Here is a 9,569-nt window from a genome sequence, read left to right as displayed (position 1 = left end):
TCAAAACATTCCAAAAGAATAAAAGAAACTAAATTTTCATCACTAAAACAAAGTAGAATGAGAAGCCCGAAAGAAAGCTAGAGATCACCCTACTATATGGCGTAAAAATGCCCAAAACAAGTGATTTTAGCCCTTATAGAAAGAAAACTGATTCTTAAACCCCTTGCCGTGTCACCTTATCAAACGAGTCCTTTCATCAGTCTTCCAAAATAGAAAATTCTGGTTATTATGAGGAAATAACTCTGTTTAATTTATTTGGAAACAAACTCACGAATATCAGATTTTATTTCCAGTTCAGGAAGGGAAAATGGGAGTAAAAATTACAATTTTTCAGAAAAATCAGCTTGGCCCACAAGTCTAATTGGGCAGAATTTATGAGTTTTAATTTCTTAAGTGAAAGGAAAGCAACGGGAGATCAAATTAAATCTGAAAAATCTAAGATCTGGCAACAACCAAGAATTTAAATCCTAAAGAAAAACAAAAAGAACAAAGAAATGATTTAGTACGCCTATGTGCATACGATAAAGCGCGCATAAGAGTATGTATTAGACAGAGAAAGTGAAGAGAGTTACCGGAGGCAATGGGGTTCCCGCCGGCTATCCTTCAGATTTGAAGAGAGGGGGGGGAGATGGGAAATGAATCTTCTGATGTGATTTCGGGGCCGGTGTTTTTCATGTAACAATCACAGGGCTCCTCTTTTTCTCTACACAATAATCGGGATGGCTTCAAAATGCGAGTTATGTCGAACTGCGTTGATGAAATCGTCACCGAGTTTCGCTCTCTCTGTCGCTCATATTCATCGCAGTCACGTGAAAAAGGGCAAGAATTTCAAATTTTCCCCTTAAACTATAAAAATATACACTTCGCCCCCTCCAACTACAAAAATTATAATACATGAATTACTATTATTTTCTAAAATATAGTAATTAAACCAGCTATAAATGACAACACGAAACTATACTGAAACAATAATTTTTAGGGATAGTTATCCTCTCCTCCCATCTGATTTTATATAATTATATTAAATTTTTGTAGTTTGAAAAATTATATTTAGTATTTTTTAAATTTATTTTTGTTTGTTAAATAAGTCTATTTGCTAGTTAAAATTTATTAAATTTCTTGATATTAAAAAAAATTAAATAAAAATTTATTGTATGATTGATTTATTATTATTTTATTACAAACAAAAAAAATATTTTTACGATCAAATTATCTTTATACGCTTTCAAACATTAATGTGTATGAGAAGGTATATTTTTACAGTGATAAAAGGTAGTTTAGTTGGAAAAAAATTTGTCTGACTTGCAATAAGTTAGTAATAAGTAATCGAGAATAATATCAATTTTCATTCGGTCTTTTTTGTTAACATAAGCAAATTCAATTAATTTTGACTAACAAATGAACCTATTTATTAGACGAAAGCAAATTTTAAGTGTATTAGGTGTAATTTTATAAAATATAAAAATTTACATGTAATTATACCAAATTTTTTAAAAAGAAAGTGTAATTATCCCCAACTTTTAGTCAATAAATTAACTTTCCTCGTAATTGTAATAAATAGTTTTCAATAATCAATACTTTGAATAGAAGTTTGACACGTTTTACAAGTAAAAATGTACATTTTCAAAATTGACATAAATAATTGATGAAGAAACTTTATAATGACACGCAATTATATCAAACTAATTTGATAAAACAGTCCCTTAATCAGCAAATATGATGCTTCTAAACAAATTTGTTGATTATTTATAAAATAAAATATAAATATTTTTATCTATATTCGTATCTCAATATTAGCCTCAAATTTAATAACGTAAATACTGTTCTAATTTTAAAAAATATATAAGGTAATAAAGAAATACAAAATCATAGTCAACAACAAATAGAAACAATTTATATAAAAAAAAAAAAACGAATACTAATTTAAATGAGGATTGATCGAATCCAAGCAAATAAAGTTCCTTTTGTTGAAAATTGATATCTCCGGAAGGGGTAAGAGTTGAAAATTTGTTAGAAGTAAGGGCTTGTTAGATATTGGCGGACACTCACGTATACGTCGTCGTTTGGCCATCACAGGGAAACCCTTTTTTCTAAGTTCGAAACTCACTCGTATGCAGAAAGTTTCTCCCTCCCGCTCTTTTGAGCTCTCCGATCAATGGCTCCCAAATCCGATAGCACGGAAGGTAAGGATATATCCGTGCGGTTGTATGTATAACCACGTCATTTGAGCTCTTTAAATGGTTTTCTTGAGTTCAATAACTTGTTTCGTCGTGCTTATTTTCCAGGAATCGTGCTCAACTTCGTGAATGAGGTAAATTTCCCCCAACTTCTTTGTGTTTCAAACAATTGTCCTTCATTTTATTTACGGGAATCCGGAGGCTTGTTGTATCAGTTTTTTCCTTTTTTTGGAATTTAGTTAGTTGTGGTTTCATTTTTTTGGTAGTAAGATTTCTTAGTTGTTTTTATAATACTATTGATGATCACTTTTGATTATCTACTCATAAGTTTGAGAGTTTGTGAAATACTTTTTAGCTATAATACGTTGATTTTCTATTGTTTCGAGCTGATCAAATAGATAATTGAAATTGGAGTGATTCAATAAAGAAGAAAAAAGAAAAAAAAAATCATATGCATACTAATTTTTTGGGGTGATATTTAGAGTAGATAGTGTTTGAGAATATTTTATTCTGTAAATTTGTCCTCCAATTTCCTCCCTCTTTCTCACTCTACATGCACAGACATATATGTCTGTATTGTGATTTTTTTATTCAGTAAAATAGTTAGCAGTATTCAGTTATTATCTACACATGAAGGTGTGACCACTCATGGAGAGTTCATGTATATTTTTTGCAGCAAAATAGGCCATTGAATTCCCAATGTGTTGCCGATTCACTACAAAAGTTTGATCTAAAGAAGGCTGCAGTACAAAAAGCATTGGATAGCCTTGCTGATAGCGGGAAAATATCATTCAAAGAATATGGCAAGCAGAAAATATACTTGGCTAGGCAAGATCAGTTCAACATTCCAAACAATGAAGAGCTCAATCAGATGAAAGAAGAGAATGCTAAATTGCAAGAACAACTCAATGAACAAAAGAAGGCTATTGCTGAGGTTGAAGGAGGTATACAGTTTCTCTTGATCTTTTCTATTTGTTTCAGAAGATTGTTGATTTGTTCTGAACTGAAACATTTCGGGCCACACTGTGGTACAATTTTAGTTTATTTGAAAGGTTTTTCCTATGACTTTGCAAACAATTTTTTTATGAAATATTTTTCCATACCAGACTATTTTTGTTGTGACTGTCTTCATAAAGCTCCTGAATTCCAAACATTAAATCGTTTACTGGATTCTTGAAGCAAAATTCAATGATGCAAAAAAGGAGACTGCCAGCAGAGTACAAAATAACTTGTCTCTTTCTTGTATGGGTTTGGTTTTAGGTTGAACCAACTTTTCATTATTTAATCTGGTGTGCATGCATTAATTGTGACAGAGATTAAAGCGCTGCAATCAAACTTGACGCTGGAGGAGATACATGCCAAAAAAAACAAATTGGGAAATGAGGTGATTGGTGCATATATAATTTTTTTGTGCTCCCTCCGGACAGCATGGAGATAACATCCATGAGATTGTATTTCTGTGATTTCCAGGTCAAACAAATGGAGGATAAGTTGATTAAACTGAGGCAAGGAGTAACTCTGGTGAGTCCAGAAGAGCGGCAGATTGTTGAGAAGATATATATGGATGTGATAAATCAATGGAGAAGACGCAAGAGGATGTTTAAAGATATCTGGGATGCAATAACTGAAAACTCTCCCAAGAATCTAAAAGACTTCAAGGTTTGTCTTATCATTTTTGTTTTGAGTCTCTGTCACTTAGACAAATATTTTTCATTAGCAGCATTTTTACTTTAATAGGAGGAACTTGGGATTGAGTACGATGAAGATGTTGGCGTAAGTCTGCAGTCCTATGGTGAGCTAATGCAAAGTGGAAAGAAGCGAGCCAGATGCAAATGAACTTTTTACCCAGATTCTAGAAATAAACATAGTTCAAGGTTTTGTATCTAATACTCGTAATTTTTATAGCGAGGTCTGAGATTTGGTTTCGATAATGTTCTGCATTGTTGATCATACTTTCTTTATTCGTTGCACACCTCGTTCTCTTCATTGTTGATCATCCAAGAATCCTGGGATCCACACATGATCCTATCTTGCAAAACACAAGTTAGTATCTTTCTTGGACACTTTATACAATTTGGCTGCTGGTGAGATTAAAACATTATTGAAATCTCAAAATTTCGTGTAATGGCAATAAAAATATAACTCAGCTTCACATGTTGGAAAGCTAGGCACCCAACATTTCAACTTCACAAAAGCCATTACAAGTTCTCTCAAACTTTACAACAGAAGAAAAAGATAAACATGAAAAGCAAAAGCAAAAAGGACTTGCTCACACGACCTATATTATTATTTATTACAGAAAAACTCGAAGCGGAAACAGTACTCGTTAAATAGCACATGTAACTATTATCTGTGTGCCCATCTGGTTCTTACAGAGATCGGCCTCCTGTTGATGTTTAAAGGCTCTATAATTTGAGTTTTCTTCTCTGTAGCAAATTGAGCGTGGGCATTTCCAGGCCCTGTCTTCATCTTCACTCCAACTTGAGCTCTGCTTCTCCCTTCAAATACATCATTCTTTTGACCAGCATTGAAGTCATATGTTCCAGGTACCCTCATTTCCTGCTCATCTTCACCATCACTTTCATCAAATACTACACCCCCTTTCTTACTCTGGCCGGCTTCATCCGAAGATAGGCTAACCCCCTTCACATTGTCATCTGATGAATCCAAGCTTGATGCAGAAAGTGATCTCTTAAATTCAGTTCCATTCTCGTCTCCTTTGAACTGTTCCTCTCCCTTTTCTTCATGTATACCTGCATCTTTACTCTCCAAGTCATAGTATTGAACTGGGTGGATTTTCTCAAATTTCACTTCAGTTTTCATATGCTCGTCCTCCGCTATATCTTCCTCATGAGTTTGGAGTTCAGCTTTGATTGGCTTAATCGTGGCTGTTACATTTCTCAGCCGGATGTTGGGGGTATTTGGATCATCAGGATCTGTGGATTCAGACCGTGATAATTCCACAGCTGCTCTAGCGGCTGCTGCTGCATAAGCAGCAGACTTGAAAGCTTCTTCCGCTGCATCAGCCACATCCTTGTATTTTCTCCTAATTTTAAGTGTATCAGAAAAATCTTCACCTCTGTCTATCTCGTCTGCAGGCTGTAACATTGATTCATTCTCTCCTTGATTAGAAATTCTAGAAGGACCTGATTGACTTGGCTTCTGCTGCTTCTCCAGGCTTGAGTCCTGATCTTCCTGGAATCCACAGTCAATGACTCAGTTATTATAATTCATAAGCATTTTGCAGATAAAAAATAAATTGTTTAGTACACGTATCAATAGACATCTTGCTGAAGAACATAAATGCATAACTTGCATACCATTCTACTGTCTGATACAGTTTCCTCCATCGGAAGATCAATGTTGTAGTCTGAAGCAATCTCCTTCAGCGCCTTCATTTTGTTCTCCAAGCTTGGTGGCTTGGTTGACAGCTTCTGTATAATCTGGAGATAAGAGAAGATATCATCATGTGAAAAAATTAACTATCGCATTAATGTGTTTTGTTTAAGATACATTAGAATCACCTGGGAAATCATAATCCTTGATACGCACCTTAGGATTAACTCCACAATTATTGCGCAATTCAACAGCCCGAGCTGCAAATTCTTTGCCGAAGCGGGAAGTGAAAATTGCCCGAATCTGTTGAAGTTCCGGGAACTCCCCACATCTTGTGGCAGCAAAGATCAAAGTCGACACAGCTTCTTTCAACTCTTCAGGGCAAACTCTGTAAGAAAAGACAAGAGAAACATGTTTCATCACAAAAACTAGAAAAATTTTACATCAAAATAGGATACAAAGAAAAAACTTAGCGCATCCCAACTTTTCTTGTTCAAACAGGTTGACTCTCTCTATCAAAAGATGGCAATATCCTTCCAGTACAACAAACACATCCAACATATTCTGCTCCTTTATCACTTGCTCAACCTGTACATCACAAACAACCATATGCACAAAATCAAGAATCCATATATATATTTCAAAGTAATCATACAAACAAGTCATTTAGCAGGTATGTTGAGAATACCCTGAGAAGAGCCCTGTCATGGTTGCTACTCTTAAGGAACTCAACAACGTCGGACTGTGCAATAGAGCACCGCGCCTGGCGCTGGTTCTTGAGCACAGCCAGCCGAGAAACGGCCAGCGCAACCGTGGCCTTGAATTTTGAGGTCTTGAAGCCTCTCCTCAGCAAAGCATCCAGTTTCTTCCCCATCTCTATCTTCTAACAACAAATCAAAAACTAGTAATATTTAAACAAGGGTACAAACGAGCCCTGCTTGTTTGCACCTTTTGATGGTGACGAAAGGAGGAAAGACCTCTGTGTGCTCAGTGTATGAGTGTGTGGTTTTATATTTTATGTTTGTATTGTATTGTATGGTATTATTATTAGTTAGTTTTTGTATTAAAGCGTGTGGGGATTTTTCTTCTTAGTGAAGGATTTCCCATTCCATTCATTACAAGGAAGATTTGGGCTAATGGGAATTGGATTTTAGTGTTTGTAAGTAGTAAGCGGTCGCTTTGTCTATGCCGAAGAAACCGAGTAACTTCGCTTCGCAGGTCAAGCGGTCCTATTGCACGCGTTCACTTACGCTCCGGATTTATCTCAACTTTATTTTTAAACAACTTCAGAATTGAATAATCTAATGATATAAATTTGGAATATAAGCTAAAATGGGGTGTGATAATTTTGATTTTTTTCGAATTTAATTTTGTCGACTGTCGTCAATTTTGCTTGTATGAATCGACTATGAACATAAAGAATGGTGTAAATCTGTGTAACGTGTTTAGTTTTTATTTTCCCTGATCGACTATATATACTTACATGAAAATACACAGCACTTATTCAATTTTACCCTTAAGCATGTCTGGTTAACTGGCTATTTCAATGCGTGTGTTCATAATTTGGTTACATGAAGGCCAGCAAAATTACATGTTTAGTTACATATCATACGAAATCAACACTTTAGTACTCTATTTTACAAAATTTTTAAAATAATCTCAATTTAAAAAAATTCGACACATTTAGTCTCTAATTTATAGAATTTATAAAATGATCTCAAAATTGAGAAAACTCGACAAATTTAATCTTATGTCCAAGTTTCTATAAAAAAGTAGACGACAATGATCAGTGCAAAAGCGCATGTTCATTAGCTTAACTGTTAATTTGGTTGCTCACCCAATTGAAGGACACACATATTGCATATGTCCTTACTAGTTCTTTTGACGAAAGCTTAGATGCAGAGTAAATGTATTAAGTTATCCCAATATTGCGACCATTTTAAAAATATCGTAAATTAAATATGACTAAATATGTTAAACTTTTCTCTAATTTTAAGACTATTCTAAAAATTCCTGCAAAAACAGAAGATTAAAAATATTGATCCTCATGCTCAATAACACTAGAAGTGTAATTTCCCTACGATAGTGCTTATAGTATAGTATAACTTATAGTTCTATATTCCCACTTACCTAAAAATTGATGTTGAGAACAAATATTGTGTTGGCGGTAGGGTTAGCCACACCTTTTCTTGGCACTAGAAAGCTTTACTTTCACCAAGAAATTGAAACACCAAATCATATAATTATCATAGTCTTTTTGAAGCATTAAATACATAATTACATCATATCCATTTAATTAATATATCAATTAAGACCAATAAAATAAATTATAATAAAACTCATATAAAACAAAATAAATATCCGTACATTCGACGAAACTCACACACATAATTTAGAACTTATTCATGGACTCTCAATTTTAACTGGAGACTAATATCATGGGTGTAATTGTCATAGTTGTGCGGAATCACAATCAAATATAATGGGGATTAGCTTTAAATTCAACTCTAATTGAAGGAATAATCCAATGGATTGCCATAGTAACACGAAAAAGAGCCCCACGGAAAGATGAGTTTGGTCACCAACATACATCAATCTTCTTCTTCTTAATTTTTTACTTTCCTTATCATGCATAAATATTGGTTTAATCTTTAAATAAATATGAGACTTTGATTCCCAGGAGTGAACTGTCTGAATTTTCTATTATAAATTGATAGTACATCTTGTATTTGTATATCATATTAAATTTTGTATATTATTCATAAACATATAAAAAAAAATTTTAAAAATCCATATAAAAATTCTTTTAAATTATATATATAATCTGCAAATTTTATATTATGTATGAGTGAAGTGTAGTACTTCAAAGTGCAACCTTACAATTGTAATAAAAAATTCATATTAAAACGTAATTGATACAAAAGTAACAATTACTTGAACTTGCTGCACATGATTAGCATTGCCGTACTAAATTTAAGTACAAAATTGCAAGAGAGAACACGAAATCAAGGGCATTTAAGTATTTGACTACTTCTCGTTTTTTAATAATTAGCCATAGTAGTACGTCGTTTCTGTGTGTACGTAATAAATGATTTTTCATACTTTAAAATATATTATAAATAAGAATAAAATATATAAACCAACACATTATATTTTACAAAGAAATAAAGAAAAAAAATGAATTTTAAAATATTATCGACATAACAAAAAAATTAATATCATAGTGTCATAAATTATGGTTCGTTCGTGAGTGGAAAAGATATATTTTTTTATATTAGTATAGACGAAATTTCTAAATTAATTACTAACACGAGTTGGAAGAGTTGAAGAAAGGAGAAATAGTCATTTCCTTTACAGCCCACGAATTAGAACAGATGTATTTGGGACAGGAATTGCTGTTGAATGATGGGTGAAGATCGGGAGGAAGGTTCTGATGAAGAAAGAAAATGAATGAATCCAAGTGTAATAAGCAATCTCAAGTATGACTAATTAGCCCCACTCGTCTCAAGAACCATAAATCATATACATCTATCTAGAAGCCTTCCCATTGCTAGCTTGACATGTTTGGTCAAATTCCTTTTGACTTTTTTTAAAAAGAAAATACACTTTCACAATTTAAAATATTAAAGCTGAAATTTTGAAATCTTTAAGAATTTCTATTTTCATAAGATACGTTTACTCCATTTTAAGATACAAATTTGCAAAAATTGCTACCTAATAGGGTTAGTTAACTAGTAAAATTCTCATCAAAAAATGAAATTTTACCCTTAAAAATAAGAGTATAATCAAATAGGACAAACTTGATCATGACTCGATTGGGCTTGATGGCCCATACAATTATTTATCAAGCTATAAACGACCTTGATTCATATATATCTTGTCTTGACACATACTATCCTTTATATATACAAATATCGTTTAGATCTTCCTACAACTCAGATTAACATGACAACAAGGGATTTTGGTCTGATTGATTAGTATGTATCCATATAACATAGTATTTTATTATGCCCAAAAAAATAGCATCGTACTGACATAATTGGCACACCCATAACT

At 33.1% G+C, this 9,569-nt stretch overlaps 3 protein-coding genes across 3 annotated transcripts in view; 1 reads left to right on the top strand and 2 right to left on the bottom strand.

The window, feature by feature from the left end:
• Positions 1 to 834, bottom strand: part of LOC105156399 (serine/threonine-protein phosphatase 2A 65 kDa regulatory subunit A beta isoform-like) — an 8,387-nt gene extending 7,553 nt beyond the window's left edge. The window contains exon 1 of the mRNA XM_011072519.2: positions 572 to 834. The gene's annotated coding sequence lies outside the window, so the exon portion shown is untranslated. The remainder of the gene's footprint in view (positions 1 to 571) is intronic.
• Positions 2,031 to 4,163, top strand: LOC105156398 (homologous-pairing protein 2 homolog). The gene is made up of 6 exons (XM_011072517.2): positions 2,031 to 2,183; positions 2,286 to 2,311; positions 2,854 to 3,121; positions 3,491 to 3,561; positions 3,648 to 3,836; positions 3,915 to 4,163. The coding sequence occupies exons 1-6, from the start codon at positions 2,156 to 2,158 to the stop codon at positions 4,011 to 4,013; spliced, it is 681 nt and encodes a 226-aa protein (XP_011070819.1). The 5' UTR covers positions 2,031 to 2,155; the 3' UTR covers positions 4,014 to 4,163.
• On the bottom strand, positions 4,315 to 6,548 carry LOC105156397. Its single transcript, XM_011072516.2, has 5 exons — positions 6,202 to 6,548; positions 5,998 to 6,101; positions 5,730 to 5,901; positions 5,498 to 5,620; positions 4,315 to 5,372 (listed from the first exon to the last, which is right to left on the bottom strand). The coding sequence occupies exons 1-5, from the start codon at positions 6,385 to 6,387 to the stop codon at positions 4,524 to 4,526; spliced, it is 1,434 nt and encodes a 477-aa protein (XP_011070818.1). The 5' UTR covers positions 6,388 to 6,548; the 3' UTR covers positions 4,315 to 4,523.

Source organism: Sesamum indicum, linkage group LG2, assembly GCF_000512975.1.
Source record: "Sesamum indicum cultivar Zhongzhi No. 13 linkage group LG2, S_indicum_v1.0, whole genome shotgun sequence".
Taxonomy (NCBI): Eukaryota; Viridiplantae; Streptophyta; class Magnoliopsida; order Lamiales; family Pedaliaceae; genus Sesamum; species Sesamum indicum.
The sequence above is the reverse complement of the archived record's forward strand: the minus strand, read 5'-3'. Positions and strand labels throughout refer to the sequence as shown.